The 18,976-nt window shown below is 61.1% G+C and overlaps 2 protein-coding genes across 6 annotated transcripts in view; both read right to left on the bottom strand.

Annotated features, from left to right (window-relative positions):
• Positions 1 to 95: 95 nt before the first annotated feature.
• SORBS3 (sorbin and SH3 domain containing 3) lies at positions 96 to 8,439 on the bottom strand. Of its 3 annotated transcripts, none has more exons than XM_059870384.1 (19): positions 8,308 to 8,439; positions 5,360 to 5,508; positions 5,172 to 5,277; positions 4,863 to 5,086; positions 4,728 to 4,791; positions 4,543 to 4,657; positions 4,379 to 4,463; positions 4,260 to 4,301; positions 4,072 to 4,158; positions 3,486 to 3,541; positions 2,237 to 2,352; positions 2,070 to 2,149; positions 1,936 to 1,982; positions 1,674 to 1,788; positions 1,474 to 1,599; positions 910 to 1,350; positions 747 to 826; positions 553 to 659; positions 96 to 473 (listed from the first exon to the last, which is right to left on the bottom strand). In XM_059870384.1, the coding sequence occupies exons 2-19, from the start codon at positions 5,465 to 5,467 to the stop codon at positions 412 to 414; spliced, it is 2,061 nt and encodes a 686-aa protein (XP_059726367.1). In that variant the 5' UTR covers positions 5,468 to 5,508; positions 8,308 to 8,439; the 3' UTR covers positions 96 to 411. The 3 variants fall into 3 exon arrangements, with proteins under 3 accessions (XP_059726367.1, XP_059726365.1, XP_059726366.1); XM_059870382.1 differs by lacking the exon at positions 8,308 to 8,439 and adding an exon at positions 6,657 to 7,519; XM_059870383.1 differs by lacking the exons at positions 4,260 to 4,301; positions 8,308 to 8,439 and adding an exon at positions 6,657 to 7,523.
• An 860-nt stretch (positions 8,440 to 9,299) lies between these two features.
• PPP3CC (protein phosphatase 3 catalytic subunit gamma) overlaps positions 9,300 to 18,976 on the bottom strand; it is a 46,374-nt gene continuing 36,697 nt past the window's right edge. The window contains exons 12-14 of one of the 3 annotated variants that reach the window (XM_059870386.1): positions 18,046 to 18,143; positions 15,282 to 15,311; positions 9,300 to 13,189 (exon numbers count right to left, since the gene is read on the bottom strand). In XM_059870386.1, coding sequence (XP_059726369.1) covers positions 13,014 to 13,189; positions 15,282 to 15,311; positions 18,046 to 18,143 — 304 coding nt within the window. In that variant the 3' untranslated portion in view covers positions 9,300 to 13,013. Of the gene's footprint in view, positions 13,190 to 15,239; positions 15,312 to 18,045; positions 18,144 to 18,976 lie in introns of all 3 variants that reach the window. The other 2 variants (XM_059870385.1, XM_059870387.1) reach the window with 2 other exon arrangements.

Here is an 18,976-nt window from a genome sequence, read left to right on the forward strand (position 1 = left end):
CGCGGCCCCACGCAGCGTCCTCGCCGCTCCCCGCCCACGGCTCCGGTGGGACGTGTCCCGGGACCGGCTCCTCCCCAATCCCGGCACTCTCAGAGTCGGGCTGAGCTGAGCTTTAATGACGGAAAAGAAGCGAAGGCGACTCCCGGACACGGACCCACATCTCGGGGAACGGCCGTCATGGTCAGGCCCGGCACCGGGCAGACCCCCGGGGCGACCCCCGGGGCGGTGGCACCGGGCAGCGGTGAGGAGGGGGCGGGTTAAGGCACTGGGCGGGGGAGACACCCCGCGCTGGGGGGATTCGTCCCTGTTAGAAGCAGCCCCATAGGGGCGGGAGGGAGCTGGAGGCGCTTCATCCCCGTGGGGGGACACGGCGGGACAGGGGGAAGCCCCCGGGGTCCCCACGGCCGCGGGTCACACCGGCGCCACGTAATTCCCGGGGAAAGTGCCGAATTTCTGCGTCCTTCTGGACACTCCTGTGGGTATAAAGAGGCGGAGAGGTGGTGAGGGTGGCACCTTGTCTTCATCCCTGTCCCCAGGGCGGTGGCCACGCACCCACGAACCAGCCGTCGTCGCACTGCTGCATGACATCCACGCGGTCCCCTTCCAGCAGCTCCAGCTCGTCGGCGTTTTGGGGCCGGTACTGGTAGAGTGCCCGGTACCTGCGAGACAAAGCATGGGCAGAGCCCACCCCCCACGGGTCCCTCGTGGGGACACCGCGCCCCGGGGACGCTCCTGGCCCTGCTTACGGAGTCCACCGGATTTCGGAGCCGTTGTAGGACGGCGCGGGCTCGGGCCGGGCGCTGGTTTGTGCCGCCGGGGTCGGGCGCTGTGGGGGGACACGGGGGGTTCAGGGCGGCACCCGCAGCCCCAGCGGTGCCGGGGCACGATGCCAGGGCGGGGGACACTCACCTGCTCGGGGCTCCAGGCAGGACGCCGGGGCTCCTGGGGGTGGGCGGCCGCAGGGTGTGGGGGACTGGCGGAGGCCACCAAGGGGCTGGGGGTGCCGGCGTGGGGCAGCTTTGGGGAGGGGGGGAAGGTGGCACCGAGGTGGCGCGGAGAGGACGGGCGCCCGCCCGCCACCCCGGGACCCCGCTTGGCTTCCCGGGGGGAGCCGGCGGGAGCCTGGGGGATGCGGGGGCCGGGCGAGCGCTGCAGGGACGGGGACCCGGCCGCGGGCAGGGGGCTGGCGGGGGCGGGAGAGGAGGGGATGTCCTCGGCGGTGGTTTTGACCCGCGGCTCCTTCAGCACCTGCACGTAGGTGGCGGGGAAGATGCCCTGGCGGCTGGTGCCCGAGATCCGCCCCTCGTACCAGTTCTCGTTCACCCGCCGCACCAGGCAGATCCGCTCGCCCTGCCGCGGGAGCAGAGGGCGGGTCAGCACGGATCGGCCCGGGATGGCCCTGAACGGCCCGAGATGGCACAGCACGGAGCGGCACGGATCGGCCCGGGATGGCACAGCACGGAGCCGCGGTACCTTACGAAAGGAGAGCTCCACGTGCAGATCCCCTCGGAAGTTGTAGAGCGCCAGCGCCTCGCCGTATTCCAGCACCTGGAGCGTGGGAGCCTTGATGGGCTTGGGCACCTCCGTGGGGGGCAGGATCTGGGAGGGACACGCGGGTGAGGGGCAGCGCCAGGACCCCCCGGCCCCGCTGCCCCCTCACGGCCCGGGCTCACCTCCACGTAGTTGGAGGGGAAGATGCCCACGCGGCCGTGGTGCTCCCCCTCCAGCCAGTTCCTGTCCACCTCCTTATGGATGTAGACAATGTCCCCCTTCTGCAGCGTCAGCTCCCTGCAAGGGACACTGTCACACCTGTCCGGGGGCACAGTCCCCTCCCCGGCTCGGCTGGCAGGACCACCCCACGTGCCGGGGCTCCCCCAGTCCCCCTGGGTTACCCGAGGGGCACGGCGGGACCCCAGGAGTGTCCCCGGCGCTTACTTGGGAGACTCAGCCTGGAAGTTGAACTTGAGGCGAGCCGCTTTCATCTGGGGAGGGAGAGGAGAGGTTACAGGGAGACACCCCAGTCCCAGCCACCCCAAATCCCACACGGCATGGCACCATCCCAGCCTCACCTTCTTTTCCTCCCTCTTGACGGCCTCCACGGGATCCCCCAGGTCCGACAAGCTGGGGAGGGTCCCTGGCCTGAGGGTGTCTGTAAAGAGCGGGGTGTCACCAGCCAGGGTGAGCGGGGTGCCCCATGGCAGGGCCTGGGGGCTCGGGGGGGATAAAGGGGGCTCACCTCTGCCAGGGCTCCGGTCACTGGCCAGCCCCAGCCCACCCCGCTCCATGCTGGGGGTGGCAGGTGAGTGGTGGGTGGCAGGGGGGCTCCACAGCCGCTGGGGTGACAGGGGGCTCCTGAGGGGTGACAGTGGCTCAGGGCAGGACTGAGCCTCGTATCCAGCCCTGCTGCCATGAACCCCCCCTGCTCTGACCCTGTGAATTGCGTGGAGCAGGAGCCCTGGGTCTCATGGATCAGGAGATCAGGGACCCTCAAGACTCCTGTATCCCATGGACCAAGACTCTGGACCCCTGGGTTCCACAGACCAGGAGTTCGGGGTCCTCCAGGACCAGGATCCCTGAATTCCATAAACCAGGACATTGGGGTCCCCCAGAACCAGAACCCCCGGATCCCACGGCCCAGAACCACTGGGTACCCCAATGTGAGGTTAACGCTGGGGTCCCCCAGAACCAGGGCCCGCGGGTTTGCTCCCTCCACCCCTCCCGGGGCTCCTCCCGGAGGCAGCCAAGCGGGACAGGTCCAAAGTTTTCCGGCAGCGCGGCCCCGCTGCCGCCGAGCAGGAAGCGCCGGGGAGGGCTAATGAATAACCCCGCTCCGGGGGGCACTTAAAGAGCCCAAATGCGCCCCCCAAGCCCGAGGAGGGGTTGGGGAGGGGTGGAGGCCCCCCTCTGTGCGCCCCTGGGGGTCACGGTAGGTCCTACAAGAGGAGGCGCTTGTTTGTTTGTTTGTTTGTTTGTTTGTTCGTTTGTTTTCCTCCGGCTGCCGGAGCACAGAGGGGTCTGTGGGCACACCCTGGCGTGCCCACCCCATCCCGGGGTGCCCATCCCATCCCGGGGTGCTCCGGCAGCCGCCGGCACAGCTGTCCCCTCCCTGTGCCCGTGGGGACACAGCGGTGGGAATCCAAGCGCCGTCACCTCCCCTGGGACGGAGCCAAACGCCGGGACACGGCGTCCCTGCTCCAGGGACGAGGGAAAGGGTCAGCCCCGCTCCGGCCCCGTCCCACCCAGCGGGCAGCCGGCCCGGCGCCGGCTCCCACCCGTGCCGGGCTGTGGGGGGACCGGGGGGGCAGCGCTGCCACGGGGAGCTCCGTGGGGATCCCGTGGGGGATGCCGGGGGACTCCCACCCCGCGGGACGCTGCAGGGACAGCCCGCCCGCCACCCCCAGAGCGGGGTCCCGAACCTCGCCTCCAGTGGGGTCTGGGCAGGGGGATTTGGGGGCGCGGGGGGTGGGAGCGGCCGCTGAACTCACCGAGCAGCCGGGGAGGCCGGAGCAGGGGAGCGAGCGGTGGGAGCAGCCGCCGGGCTCTGCCGGGAGGAGCGGGAGGGGGTGGGAGAGAAAAATTAATCATCCAGGAGGCCGAGTCTCGGCGGGAAGCGAAGGAGTCCAGCTCGGCTGCGCCAATAAACCGCCGGACGGACGGACGGACGGGCGGGCTGGGTCCTAAAGCCCCACAGCCACGGCCACGGCTCCAGGCTGCTGAGCAGCCGTGCGTGGGTCCAGATGTGCGTGGAGCCAGCCAGGCAGGCACCGGGTTGTGCACACATCCAGATGTGCATGCAGCTCGCTGAGCATTCACCCGGCCGTGCAGGCATCCAGATGTGCAGGGCTCCAGCCGTGCACACATCTATCCATCCAGTTGTTCACACACCCAGCTGTGCACACATCCAGCCATGCATGCACGCATCCGAGCGTTAATCCAGATGTGCATCCCACCACATGCATGTCCAAGCCTTGCACAAAGGCTGAGCCCACATCTGGATGTGCCCACATCTGGATGTGCCCACAGCTGGACGCCCTGGGGGGACCAAGGGGCAGCAGGAGGGGCCTGGGGTACCTGGCGGGGGGTCCGGCGCGTCTCCATGTCCCTCATGTCCTTGTCCAGCTCCTCGCTGAGCTGCTCCAGCTCCTGCTCCAGCAGCACCTGCACGGGCAGGACGGGGCTGTGGCGGGCCAGGCTGGCACTGCCCGCGGGCACCGGGACGCCGCTGCCACCCCCTGTCCCCCCCGCCACCACCACCTCACCTCGATGGACTGAGCCCGCTTGGGCCTCGCTGCTGCCGGGCTCTGAAAGGGCAGGGGGCCGGTCAGGGGTGTGCCCACCGCGGGGCCCACCCCCTCCCCGAGTGCCAGGACCTGCCTACCTGCTCCCGCGGAGAGAACTTCCCTGGTTCGTAGTCGAAAATGCTGCCAGGCTCGGCGGAGGCACCGGTGGCACCCCAGTGGGTCCTGTGGAGGACGGGAGGGGTTCAGCCAGCGCAGCCCCCTCCCCTCCCCGTGGGCACCCCCTTCCCTGTGCCAGGCTCACCAGTCCATCCCGTTGGGCATTCCAGGGGGCTCAGCTGGGGCCGAGCCCCTCCTCCGCGGCTTGGGGGGCGATGGAGGCGCCGTGGTGGGGCAGGAATGGGTGTCCCAGTCGGGCTCTGAGGATGGGGAGGTGAGCGGGCGCCGAGCCGTGCCCGCTCCATGCCACACCCGCACACCCGGGCTCACCTGGCAGCTTGCGGTGGATCTGCCGGAACATGCTGCGGTACCAGTCCCGGGGGCTATCGACGCTCTGGGGGGGACACATTGGGGTGGTGAGGGGGTGCCAGCGGGGTGACACCCCCGCCCTGCACCCCCACTCACCGAGCGTGAGGCCAGGGGCATCCCCGTCTCGTCCACGGGCCCGATGCCATCGTACTTCACCCAGCGCCTCTCCCGCCGCTTGCTGTCCTTGGTCCAGGTTGCCGACCAGCCCGGGGGCCGTGGGCAGGCGGGGGCAGCCCTGGGGCTGGGGGTGGGCTGGGCGGGCACCTGCGTGCTGGGGGCTTTGGCCTCCTTGGCTGGCCAGGTCTGGTACCACTCATTCACTGCAGGCAAGGTGAGCATGGCTCAGGTGGGCACGGCTCAGGTGAGCCCCAGGGGTGTCCCCAGGATGCTCAGGGCTCTCTTTACCTGAGCTCTTGGGAGCTCCCTGGCTGTTCTCGGCAGTGCCGCGGCTCTCCGGCTCATGGAAGTGGAAGTTGAGGGTGTTGGAGCCGCGGTGGCGGATGACGGGCACCTGTGGCACAGGGAGGGGCTGGCACAAAGGATCGGAGGGGTGCAGCCCCCCGAATCCCCCAGCATGTGCCAGCCCCACTCACCCGTGTCACCGTGTGCTGCGGGGACACCTGCAGAGCTGAGAGGAGATGGGGAACGTCCTCCACACCCAGGGCCGGGCCGGTGTCGGGGGTCAGGAGCCGGCCCGCCATGGCCGGGGGGGGCGGGATGGCGCCCGGGGTCAGCACGTGCCCTGAGGGAAAAGCAGCTGTGCTCACGGGGCGTCCCGCGTCCCTGTTTGCTGGGCATTCCCAGGCTTTGCCAGAGAGATGAGGGCTCGGAGGAGCCCCAGACCCACCGCTGGGAGCGTCCCCTGTTAGAGGCACAGGGGACACCGCGTGTGGGGTGACAACCGCGGTGGCAGCGTCCCCAGCTCAGAGGGCCTCGCGGTGCCAGGGGAAGCGGCTGTTCCTGTTCAGAACCAGCCCTGGTACGCGTCCCCTGCTCCTTCTCCATGCGGCTCCAGACCACCCGCCCCTCTCCCTACCCCGGCTCGGCAGGGATGGATCCCGCCCGCCGGGCTCTCCGGGGAGAACACGCCCGGAGCGGGTCGGGGCGGTGGCTGTGCCGCCTTCCCATCCCCGGCATCCCGGCACTCTGCCCTCCCGCCCGGGCACGTGGCGGCAGCAGCGTCGCCCGCCCGGGAGCGCTGCCAGGGCCGGGAACACGACAGGGCAGAAATATTTCCCCGCCCTGCAGCGCAAACAGGGAGGGAGAGGGGACGGAGGGACGAGGAGCCGGGAACGCGCGGCCGAGCCGGGCACCGCCCGCCGGGAGGGCGATGCTGTGACTCACCGCGGACCGGCCGGGGGGCAGCTGGGGGGGACGGGACCCCCGGAGCCCTTCCCGACACCGGGATGGCTCCGGAGGCGAGCGCAGCGCCGGGGCCTCTGGGGGACACCCGTGCCCTGGCTCGTCGCTCACCTCTCCGTCCCCACCCCGGCACCGGCGCTCGCAGGTGCCAGACCCCGCCTCAAACGGGGCGTCCTGGGGGGCTGCCGGGGGGTCCCAGGCCGACACGGTGCCCTCTGTGTGTGTGTGACCCCCAAATCGGGGGGCTACCCCTCGGCTCCCTGGTTCCCACATTGCTGGAGGCTCGGCAGCCCCAAGGTTGTAATTAATGTTAATCACCCCCGTGGGGAAACGGAGGACCGGGGAAGGATGTGCCCCGGGGCACAGAAAGTGGGATGCAGGCTCCCATCCCCCCAGGGCACCCCAAAAACCTCCACGCCATTCCCAGCGCAGCCCTACACGGGGCTCGGCCTCATCCTTCTCCTCCTTTGGAGTGTCCCCCAAAACCGGTCCCCAGGGGTCCTCTCGGCCCCCCCAGCCAGCTCTTACCTCCTGGGCGGTGCCAGAGGGGCCCCCCGGGAAGCACCGGGGTTTTGGGGAGCCCCGGGGCGAGCGGGACGGAGCTGCGAGCGGCAGGGAGAAAAAATCCACGGCACGAACTTTGCCGGGAGAAGGAGCGGGGGGGCCTCAGAGCATGGTGGGGGGATGGCGGGGAGAGCCCCCCAAGAGCATCCCCCGGGAGGGTCGGGAGGCACCGTCCTGCCCGGCTCTGGGTCCCCGTGTGCCCCGGCCCCCCCGGGGTGCGCTGTCCCCCCAGCGCTCCCCGCTCTGGAGCGGGGCCGGCCCATTCAGAGTTTCCAGTGACATTTCCAGGGATGGGATCCAGGGAATGGAGCCAAGAGGCTGAACTCATCCCACGCCCCGCGCACGCGTTCCCGCGCACCCGGCCCCCGCTTACGAAACGGGGCGAGCCCGGCGTCGCCGGCCCCCCGGCGCGATGGAGACGGGGACTCGGGGGGATTTTCGGGAAAGGATGGGGAGGGAATTCCGGGTGGAGGTCGGGACTGAGGAGAGGAGTGGAGTCTGTGCTCCTGTGAACCTCCGAGTGCCGGGATGGGGGCACGGGGAGAGCAGTGTCCCCATCCCCACTGCCGCCGGCTTTCCCGCGGGTGACCCTCCATCCCCTCCATCCCTCCATCTCCTGCATTCCTCCGTCCCTTCAATCTCTCCGACCCCAGGGATTTGGGCACTGGGGACCCCCATGTAAGCCCCCCGCGCCCTGCCTGTGTCCCACCTCACCCCCTCCAGCGTCACCAGTTCCCCATCCGATGGAGAAGGGGATTTCGGGGAATTTTTGGGAGAGGGTGAGGAGGGAAATGCTGAGAGGTGAGGGCCGAAGTGGGGAGTGGGATCTGTGCTCCTGTGCCCACCCAAGCCCTGGTGTGGGACACGGTCAGAGCAGAGCCCCCATCCCCACTGCACCCCTCCATCCCCTCCATCCGCCCATCCCTAAGGAATCCGGGCACGGGTCCCCCACGGAACCCCCCGTGCCCTCCTCTGCGGGTGCCCCGTGTCCCCCCTCGCCCCCTCGGGCAGCGCCCGCACCCGCCACTCACCCGCTGGCCACTTCCTGCTCCCCTAAACTGCTGACACCCCCAAAACGGGGCTGCCCCAGCCCTTCCTCATCCCGTGAGCTCCCACGTGAGCTCCCGGGGAGATTGTGGCTTCGCTGCCACCCCTCGGCCCCCACCAAGCCACCGCCCCCTGCTGCTGGGGACGAGGGGGACGATGGCAGGAGCCCCGGCTGGCTGCGATCCTGCACCCGGGGGACACCGGGGACACCGGGGACACCGGGGACACAGGGGACAGGGTGTCCTCCCCCCGCCCCAGTGCCGTGGGAATGAGGCAGCTCCTTGGTGCCAGCTGGGGACACCGTGGCGAGGACACAGGAGCTGATCCTGCTGGAAAATCCCGGGGTAATGAGGGCAGGGATGGCAGCGGGGTCGGGGAGGGTTAAACCCAGCGAGGGGACCCCGAGCCCATCCCTGCTGCCAAGGGGTGACAATCCCCTCCGCGTCCTCTCCAGCCCACCAAGTGACACCTCTCGAGGTCGCAGCACCCGCTGGCGATGCCTGGAGCAGCCCCCTTCACCGCAGCCCCCCTCGGGGTGCCGACACCCCCTGCCCCAACCCCCGCTCACCTCCTGCTCCGCACGCACCGTCCCCGTGCCCGGCGAGGAGCCTCCAGCGCCGGCCCTGCCTCGGTCCCTCCCTCCCCGCGGCTCCCAGCACCAGCCTCCGCTCACAGATAAATATTTAACGCGCAGCCCGGGCCGGGATTAACAAAGGGCGAGTGTTTCCTGTTTGCTCAGCGGCGATGCCAGCCGGGAATGTGCGGCCGGCCCCGGGGATGCTCCCAGGGATGCTCCCCTGGGCAGGGATGATCCAGGAGCCTCCCGGTGCCGAGCGCGGGGTCTGCGAGCGGTGCCGGGGCTTGGGGGCTCCCCGGTTTGGGTGGGAACACCCAGGAAAAGGGTGGGAGAGCCGGAGCGTCCCGGCCCGGGCGTGCCCTGGATGCATCCGGGGCTGGGAGCGGGAATGCCGTGGGGAGGAGCAGGTGGGAACAGGGAGCACATGGTGAGCTGAGCTCGAGGCGGGCGCTGAATTCCCAAAGGAATTGGGATGATTGATTGGGATGATGGCCTGGAGTCCTCCAGAGCTCATCCTGAATATTCCACTCGGGAAGAGGGGATGGATCCCAGGTGTGGAAGGCAGAGTGGGAGCCACAGCAGCTTCCCGGGAATGATGTAGGAGGGGATCCCTGGGCAAGAACTGTGGAACTGAGACCGTCTGGATCCACCCCGATGGATCCCGACCCCAGGGCTGCTCCCTGAATCCTCTCTGTGGAGGCAACACCCCCAGAAGGGACAAGGAAGGAGCTGGGGTGGAACAAGAGCTGGCACATCCCGTCCTGTCCCTGCTGGCACGGCGTTATTTACCCAGGGAAGGACGAGGAGCAGGAGCTGAGAGCTCTCCAAATCTCCAAACGCAGCCGGGAGCCGCTGCTCCGCCTGTGCCGGGGGCTGGGAGACGCCTCTCCCAGCCCTGGAGAGGCTCTAAAACCCTTCAAACCCTCCCTTCTGGCAGGACATGAACCCCCCTCAGCCACCCAAAAAATCACAGTGGAGCGCAGTGACTGTGTCAATTTTTAACTTTTTTTTTCTTTTTTTTTTCCTCCTTAAAGATGACTCCGATTTACATCGAGACAGTTCTAACAAATTCATTCCTTGTTTCACAAAAAAAAAAAAAAAAGAAATTATATTAAATAATTTCTGCCAATAAATAACATTTTCACCATTTTTTTTCTCCTTTCAACAGAACTAAAAAAAAAAAAAAAAAAAAAAAGCAAGAAATAAAAATAAAAATTAAAAAGGAGGCAGTCTCCAGGCAACGGGCGTATGATCCTTCAGCATCGAGAACCCTAAAATCACCATCACTGCACCCCTGGAGGGCTTCAGGTCCTCCCTGGCCGAGGTTTGGTGGGATCTGCATCCCTGCCAGCTCCCCTGGCCAGGTGGGATCTGTGCCAGAGGCAGCCAGAGGGGTTCTCCCAATCCCAAAAAGAAAATTAAGCTTGAACTCAACCCACCACCCGCCCCATTGCCGACTCCCCTCCTTGGACATGCACCTTGCTAGAACATGCAAAAAAACCCAGGCTGCGGGGAGGTGGGGGCTTTCCCTGGATTTGGGGGCTCCCTCGGGCCGGGGGGGCTCCCCCGGGGCCCGTGGGCTCCCCTCAATCCCGGTTGTCCAAGCTCCAGGTGGCAGCCGGGGAGGGGAAGGGACGGGCGGGAGCTCGGAGAGGAGGGGTCAGAGACAAGCCCAGCTCCGAGGCGCTGGATTTGGGGGAAAAAGGAGGAAAAGGGGGAATTTGGGGGCGTTTCTGGATTGGTTTTTTTTGGTTTGCCGTGGTGGGGATCGGGGCAGGGAATTCTGCTCCGAACTTGTCCCCAAAAGAGGGGAGGGGGGATCTCGGCTGGGGGCTGTGCAGGGGAAGCCGGGCACGGAGAGGGGGCGTTAATTGAGGGGGTAATTAGCACCCAGAGCCCCATCGCTGCTCCTCACCCCCTCGGGAACTGCTTCAAAGGGAAGAGGGGACCTGGCAGTGTGACAGCCACACCTGTGGGTGCCACAGGGACACAAGGACAACTTCCAGCCCTTGGCCACCACCTCTGGGGCTGGGGCAACCAACATCCAGCCCTTGGCCACTGTCTCCAGGGCTGGGACAGTGCAGCCTCATCAGCCCTAGGGATAAGGGGGGACAAAAATCCCACCCCTTGGCCACCTTCTCCAGGGCCAGGACAATGAACATCCAGCCCTTTTCCAGGGCTGGGACACGGGGAAGCTGCAGTTCCACCAGCCCCAAGGACCAGGGGGCTGGATCTGAGCCCTCAAACCACGAAGCACAAAGTCCAACAAAAGGATTTTGGGGAGGGGGAATCGGTGATGCCAGAGCAGGAGAAGAGGGTGGGGGGACAAACTGCCAGCAAAGCAAATCCCCCTCTGTGATGGGCAGGGCCCTGCTGACCCCCCCACGCTGGGAACAGGGGGTGCCAGGCTCGGGGGTCCCGCAATTCCCATCCCAAATATCCCGACTAAAACCTGGCTGGCTTGGGTGAGATCCCAGCCTGGGTCAGCACAACAGGCCCGAACATGCACGGGCAGCCCCGGGCACGCTCCGTGTGCCCGGGTACCACACACGGGCTCACTGCTCACAGGAGGCCCTGAAAGGACAAAGAAATACTCACAGACAAAAGGCAATTTGGCCCCACTCCTCGGACTGGGGGGAGAGAAGCTCGCTCCAAACATCTCGTGCTTTTCGCAAAGCGGTGGGCGTGGAAAAAAAAAGGGATCAAAGGGAAAAAAAAAAAAAAAAAACCAAAAATGAAAAGAAAAAGAAAAAAAAAAAAAGAGGGGAAAGTGGAGGCATGTGACTGAAAAGTGTGGAAACCCAGCGGTCTGCTCACAGAATCCTAAACAGCCCCGTGGGATTAGGTGACGTCTGATCCTAAGACAATTTGAAAGCTTCCTGGGAAGTTGCTGTTTTCCTCTGGTGCTGGAACCGCCGAGGGAAGACAGCAAGATCCAGGGAAAGCCTTGGCAAAGATCCTCTGGGAGAGGCTCAGCCCTGCCTGCAGAGAGCACGGGAGAAGGGAAAGCTGGAGGGGGGGTGCTCCAGGAGCTGCTGCCTCACCTCCAGGCAATGGAAGGGAAGGGAAGTGTCCAACAGGAATCCCACAAAACTCTGCACAGCTCACTGGGAAGTGTCCAACAGGAATCCCATACAACCCTGCACAGCTCACTGGGAAGTGTCCAACAGGAATCCCACAAAATTCACAGGGAAGTGTCCAACAGGAATCCCACAAAACCCTGCACAGCTCACAGGGAAGTGACCAACGGGAATCCCACAAAACCCTGCACAGCTTACTGGAAAGTGTCCAACAGGAATCCCACAAAACCCTGCACAGCTCACTGGGAAGTGACCAACGGGAATCCCACAAAACCCTTCCCCAGCACTCCCAGTCTAAGTGAAAGAATGCCCAGCTCCCACTCCAAAATCCTTGACAACACCCAGGGGGTGTCCCCTGGGAACCCCCAGGATCCCTGTCCAGATCACCCTGCCAAAATTCCTGCCAGATCCACTGAGTTCTGCCTTCCAAGCCTTCCCTGCTTCCCAGTCCAGGGGCTGCCCTGTCACCAGCACCCAGCCACATCTCCCAAAACCAGCAGTGCCCCACCCATCCTATCCCAAACTTTTATCAGCAACCCCCTGCTCCAGCTGCTGGGAAAGGCTGAGCTGCCCATGGCTCCTCTGGAACAGCCAAGGGTGGGTGATGCCCAAAGCCACACACCCACTGGGGGACAGGGAGGTGACACTGGGGGGGACCACCCTGTCCCCCACTCCCCACACTGCTCAGCAAGGGCTGATTCCAGAGCTGGGAGCAGGGAATGTGCCGTGGGCTGGGCAGCCTGTGGTGGGGGTAAATGGGGGAGCTGCAGCCTCCAGGGTGTAAATCACCCCCTTTTCCTTTAAAACTCGGGCCCTGCAGCTTTCCCAAGGCTCATCAGACAGCAGAGATAATTCCTCTGCTCTGAATCAGAGGGATTCCCAAGGGAATTCAGCTGCACAGACTGGCTGCTCCAAGAGGAAGAGCCACAACAAGGGACAGCACTTCCCCCACCTTCTCCCTATTTTCCTTTGGGACTCCCGTGGGATAAAGCTGAAATCCTGAAGGAAAAAGTGCTGTGGTTGGTGTTAACAACCCTGGAGCCCTCTGGAGCTACCCTTGGCTGTCACCTCGGAAAAGAGGGATGGATCCCAGCAATCTGCCTTCCAGGGAATTGGTTGCTAAAGCAGCAGCTGCAGGTAGGCAAGAGGTGGAAGAAAACAACAGGAAAAATCTGGGAAGAAAACAGGTGTGTAAAGGAAAACCAACCCAACCGTATCCTGAAGGGAAGGACCTGCTTTGGAAAGCTCAGGCTAACTCCAAATTGTGCCAAAGCCAACGACCCAAGTTGCCTGGTTTGACTGATTTTTGTTTTTTAATCCGACCCCCCCCGGCAGAGGTTTGGCCTCTCGGGGAGGGCAGCTGGACAGCACAACACTCCCGGGATGCTCTAGCAGTTGGATTGGTTTCTAACTCAAAAAAAAAAAAAAAAAAAAAAGGACATTTTTATATATATTGAACATAAATAAAAAAAAAATTACAAAATGGTCGCTTTCTCACAGAACGGATGCGGACTGGATTTATGGACGTGCCTCCAGGTGAAGTCGGTTTCTCCCCCTGCCCCCACCCCACCCCGATAATAAATAAATAAAATTCATGAAGTTTTGGATCCTCTGGCGTTACTGGGGTTTCTTGCCCGTGCCGTTCTTGTCCGCAGAGTTCGAGGTTACCAAGTTCACGGGGCCGTCCGAGTGCAGCGAATCCTTGCGCGGCGGCATCCGCTCGTTGATGCGGTCCAGCCCCCGCGCCTCCTCGAAGCTGCGGATCTTGTGCTGCGGGGAGAAGCCACGGATGGCTGCGGAGGGAAGGGAGCACAGAGAGGGGAGATGTCAGCACCACGAGATGGGTTCCCCCCCCGAGGAGCCCTCCAGCACACGCCAGACACCAACGGGGACAAGTGGAGGGGACAGAAAGCACCCGGCTGGGTTTGGGAATTCTTGGGGGAGGTTCTGGAGCTGTCGGCGCGTGTTCGGGAGCAGCTGGCAGCAAAGTTTAGGAGTTGCTCTGCTCCCTAGGAGGAGGTTCTTCTTTTTAGGGAGGTTTAGGATTTGCTCTGCTCCCAAAGAGGTTTAGGATTTTCTCTGCTCCCTAGGAGGAGTTTCTTCTTTTTAGGCAGGTCTAGGATTTTCTCTGCTCCCTAAGACAAGGTTCTTGTTTTTAGACAGGTTTAGGATTTTCTCTGTTCCCTAAGACAAGGTTCTTGTTTTTAGACAGGTTTAGGATTTGCTCTGCTCCCTAAGAGAAGGTTCTTGTTTTTAGGGAGGTCTAGGATTTGCTCTGCTACCTAAGACAAGGTTCTTGTTTTTAGACAGGTTTAGGATTTGCTCTGCTCCCTAAGAAAAGGTTCTTGTTTTTCGGGAGGTTTAGGATTTGCTCTGCTCCCTAGGAGGAGGTTCTTCTTTTTAGGCAGGTTTAGGATTTGCTCTGCTCCCTAAGAAAAGGTTCTTGTTTTTAGGGAGGTTTGGGATTTGCTCTGCTCCCTAGGAGGAGGCTCTTCTTTTTAGGGAGGTTTAGGATTTTCTCTGCTCCCTAAGAGTTGGTTCTTCTTTTTAGACAGGGTCAGGATTTTCTCTGCTCCCTAAGAGGAGATTCTTTTTAGGCAGGTTTAGGATTTGCTCTGCACCCTAAGACAAGGTTCTTTTTTTTTTAGGGAGGTTTAGGATTTGCTCTGCTCCCTAGGAGGAGATTCTTGTTTTTAGAGAGGTTTAGGATTTGTTTTGTTCCCTAAGAGGAGGCACTTTATTTTTAGGGAGGTTTAGGATTTTCTCTGCTCCCTAAGAGCTTTTCATGGAAGCATGGAATGATTTGGGTTAGGAGATTATAATCATCCAATTACATTATCCCAAGTTCAACCTTGGACATTTCCAGGGATGGGGCAGTCACAGATTTTCTGGAAATTCCATCCCACCACCCTCTACAGGAAAGAATTTCCTTCCAATATCCCAAACCTCCCCCTCTTTTAATAGAATAAAAGGAACTTGATAAACCAGACAAGTGCTTGCTGTCCCCAGAGAGTGAAATCTCAGGAAAATCTCAAAGCTGAAAAACACGACACTAAAAAATAACAATTAAAAAGAAAATAAAAATTAAAAAAAAAAAGGCAAAACCCAGAACAACAGAACAAAGACACCACCACAAGGCTCTGAACTCCGACACAAACCACACACTGCAACACCAGGAGAGGGAACAGCTAGTCCTTGGATCACAAAGGCAAAATTCTTGCATGACCAGGAGACACACGGGCAGATTTGGGAGGGATGAATCCCACTGAGGAATTTCATGTCCCTGTTCCATCAGCATGTCACCCTCACCCTGATGACACAGACCAAATATGAAACTCCTTTGTGCTACGGAGAATTTAAGGAAAAGGAGCCTGTGCCAAATCTTTTACAAGGACTTGGCTGGCTCACAAACAACTTCCCTTGGTAAGCAAAGCCTCTGTAGAGCTGTGTGGCTCCGCTCGGCATCGAGGAAAAATCCTCATGGATCTGTCACTCCTACACCCTACAGGCAGAGAACTGCCTCTCCACCTTGGCCTACCTGTGGGGAAGGCAGGGATTACAGCAGCACCACAAAATCCTGTTTTCTAAGGGCTTTGATGGTGCTGGCAGATTGCAGGACCTCAACCCCAAGGCCTCGAGCCACCGCAGCAGGAACCGCTTTGGCAACTCCAAATAAAGGTGTTCCACTAAGGAACAAACTGCTCAAGCTGAAACAGCCTTGAACCAAACCCCTGGGTGTTTTTTCCTTCCCAGCAGGGCCTCGTCCTCCCCCACTTCTGGTGATGCAAGAGTAAAAAGCTTCCGTTAAGGGCTGGTAAAGCTCTTTAGAAGGAGCGCACGCACACACGGAGATGATTTGAGTCTCTCGCCGGGTTCTAGCCATACCTTCCCGTGCCTCTACCGCTTCTACTGTGGCTGCAATACAGAAGAACAGTGGCATGCAGAAATGAAGACAGGGAAAAAAAAAAAACAAAAAACCAAAACAAAACAAAAAACAGAAAGAAAAAAAAAAAGAAACAAAAACAGAGTGACAGTGAGTGATCCGACATCATGGCTGCGACGCAGAGCCCGCGGCCCCCCAGCCCCGGTGGTGCCAAACGAGTGGCGAGAGGGGAAAAAAAGGTGACAGGAGGTGGAGAGGAAGGGGGGAAGGGGACCCCCGAGGGCTCAGGGCGAGTGTCCTTTCCTCTGGATTGATCTGATGGAAGAACAGAGGAGCAGAGAGTGGGGGCTTCCTGCTGTGTGCGCTGGACAGGGACAGGCTCGGACTAAGCTCTGCTCCCAGCTGGGTGGCTGCAGGCCACCTTCAGATGATCAGTTATGTGGAATTCACCCTCCAGCACACAGAAGGGATCCCAGGGGATGTTTTGGAGCAGCCTGTTTTCCAGGGAAGGACAAGCAGCAGGTACTGGGCTGCTCCGCTCCCGGTGCCTTGAGTTGTAACAGAAAATCAGGCTCCAAATCCAGTCTGGCTTCAGCTCCACCTCCTGAAAGTGTTACCAAGCAACAAGGCACCACAGAGCTGAGCAACGTCCCCCTTCCTAAATCTGCTGCAGCAACATCCAAGGTTTGGTAGGCCCTGCCTCAACATCTGGAAGGACGCCCTTCCCTTGAGCAGATTCTCTGGATTTTAGCCTCAAAACTGCAGCTTTTTTCACTTTGGGCACAATACAGAGGCCACGTGGTCCTCGGGAGGCCACGGAGGAAGGATGGAGCTGTGGCTGCACAGCTCTGCCCCAGATTCCGTGACTTTGTTCAGCTGATTTTGCCAAGCCCTGCTGTGAAAGGCTGGGGAGGGGCTCAGGCGGGCAGGGCCCCCTCACTGCAGCCCTGTTTCCCTTCTTTGAGGTGCACAGGCACCCCAAAAGGGGGGCAGCCCCCCTCCTCCTCACCCAGCAGACGGGGCTCCCATAAATTCACGGGGAGTGTGAAGGGATGTGCAAAACGGGAAAGGGTGGGAGGAGGGGGAAAGGGAAAGGGGGTTGGGAGAAGAGGGAAGGACAGGGAAAGGAGAGTGGGAGAAGAGGGAAGGACAGGGAAAGAAGAGTGGGAGAAGAAGGAAGGACAGGGAAAGGAGAGTGGGAGAAGGGGAAGGACAGGGAAAGGAGAGTAGGAGAAGGAGGAAGGACAGGGAAAGGGAGGTGGGAGAAGGAGGAAGGACAGGGAAAGAAGAGTAGGAGAAGGAGGAAGGACAGGGAAAGGGAGGTGGGAGAAGGAGGAAGGACAGGGAAAGGGGGAAGGAAAGGGGTCAGGACAGGGAAAGGAGAGTGGGAGAAAGGGAAGGACAGGGAAAGGGGGGTGGGAGAAAGGGAAGGACAGAGAAAGGGAGGTGGGAGAAGGAGGAAGGACAGGGAAAAGAGAGTGGGAGAAGGGGAAGGACAGGGAAAGGAGAGTGGGAGAAGGGGAAGGACAGGGAAAGGGGGGTGAGGAGGGCAGGAGAAGCCAGGAGATGCCAAGGGGAGCAGGGGGAGCCTGCAGGCGGCGGGCAGGGCGGGTAAGGCAGCAGCAAAGGCCCAGCTTGTTTGTTCTGTCCTGGGGAGAGGCTTATTTTGGGGGAGGGGAGATCCCTGGTACCCCTGAGAGAACCCCCTGAGAGGGGAAGGTGCTGGAGAACGTCACAGCATGACCCTGTGCTGTCGGGATACAGGGACAGAGCTGCTGCAACAGCCACCTTCCCACACAGGCTCTGTTCCCAGAACTGGGGCGACGGGGCTGTGATGGTTTCTATAAAAAAAGGGAAAAAATATCCATCCTCCTCTGTGGGCAGAGAAATCCGTGAGCTTGGGAGTGATGCTGCATCCTCCCTGGGAGCAGGCAGTGATATTTCCACGTTTCTGACTCGTGAACTCTTCAATCCAGGCAAAGCCCAGCCCCAGCCCAGGGAGAGCTGCAGGAAATCCCCGGTGCCCATGGGAAGGGGGAGGCTGGGGAGGTGCCAGGCTTCAAAGGCCGATGGCAGGGGAGGATTAACAAGCTGGATTACAGGATTCCCCCTGGGCTAGCTCACCCCTGAGCACCTGCCAACCTCCTTGCCCTGAGGGGGGAAGGATCGGATCCTTTGCTCCATGCTGCTCCCTGAGGCAGCAAATTTGGGAAGAAACTTCCACAACTACCTCAAAACCTGAGAAGAGACTTTTCTGAAGCATCCAGGCCTGGAGGAACCTCGTTCCTTTGGCTGGACTTTCCTCCTGGTTGGGATTCATGACTTGACAGGGGCAGATTGGGAGGGGTCTGGTAGAACGAAGAACAAACAAGCAGCTGTGTCACTGTCACATTCACACAGAGGCAGTGTCACTGTCACATTCACACAGAGGCTGTCACACAGCAGCAGCACAGCGAGGTGAGGCAGAGGATGTGCACCATGCAGCGTTAGAAGGGAAAGAAAGGATAAAAACTTGTTGCAGAAACAAACAAATAAGCACTGAACATGCTTTAGGCAGGGTGCTGCGGGTTTTCTTCCTCGAGGGTACACGGGGACAGCTTGGCATCTCTCCACACCCCCACCTACACCTCTGCTTACTCCTGCTCGGCAATCCTTCCTCCCCACGGGCCTGAACCCTGGCTGGGGTCCCCTGGCACCCTCCAGGCTGCCTGTGGGAGCTGCTCCAGGGGGTTTGGGGCAGGGGATGCAGGGCTCAGGGATACTCACCGGTCTGCAGGGTCTGCCTCCCCCCCGAGAGCACTCCCAGGGGCAGGGTACCTGTGGGGGTCAGGCCTTTGAGGGTCAGCACGCTCTCACTCTCCTCCCTGCAGGGAACAGCAGCAGTTACACACTCTGGTGGGTGTTGTGGGGGTCATGATCAGGAGAATCATGGAGCCATGGGATCATTAAGGCTGGAAAAGACTTCTAAGGTCACCAAGCCCAACCATCAACCCAGCACCACCACTACCCACGTCCCCAAGTGCCACATCCACACATCTGTTCAACCTCTCAGGGATGGGGCCCATTCCAGTACTTGGCAACCCTTTCCAGTCAGGAATTTCTCCTAATATCCCACCTGAATCTCCCCTGCTGCAGCTTGAGGTCGTTTCCTCCCCTCTGTCATTTGTTATTTGGGAGAAAAGACCAACCCCTACCTGGCTACAACTTTCTTTCAGGAAAATGTATCTTGAAAGAGTCAGGAAAAAAACACCTGTTTTATGAAGTTTTTCCCTTCTTTCTTTCCTAACCAGTGCTCCCCATCGCCCAGTCCCCAAATTAAACTCAGTCCCAAAATGAAGTCCAGTCCCCACATGAAGCCCAGTCCCCATTTTAAGCCTAGTCCCCAAATTAAGTCCAGACCCCAAATTAAGCCTGGTCCCAAAATTTAGCCCAGTCTCCAAATAAAGCCCAGTGCACAAATTAAGTCCGGTTCCCAAATTAAGACCAGTCCCAAAATTTAGCCCAGTCCCCAAGTTAAACTCAGTCCCCAAACTAAGCCCAGTCCCCAAACTAAGCTCAGTCCCCATTTTAAGCCCAGTGCCCAAATTAAGTCCAGACCCCAAATTAAGCCTGGTCCCAAAATTTAGCCCAGTTTCCAAATGAAGCCCAGTGCACAAATTAAGCCCAGTCCCCAAATTAAGCCCGGTCCCCAAATTAA

Source organism: Haemorhous mexicanus, chromosome 30, assembly GCF_027477595.1.
Source record: "Haemorhous mexicanus isolate bHaeMex1 chromosome 30, bHaeMex1.pri, whole genome shotgun sequence".
NCBI lineage: Eukaryota > Metazoa > Chordata > Aves > Passeriformes > Fringillidae > Haemorhous > Haemorhous mexicanus.

Bases quoted from the DNA above. Each gene is read 5' to 3' on its own strand.
- SORBS3 (XM_059870382.1), bottom strand. From the start codon at position 7,314: ATGCAGGAGATGGAGGGATGGAGGGGATGGAGGGTCACCCGCGGGAAA. The intron at 5,278-5,359 runs GTGAGTGGGGCT...CCTGTGCCACAG, and splicing joins CGCAGCACACGGTGACACGG to GTGCCCGTCATCCGCCACCG. The intron at 2,353-3,485 runs GTGAGTTCAGCG...GTCACCCCTCAG, and splicing joins CCGGCCTCCCCGGCTGCTCG to GAGCCCCCTGTCACCCCAGC.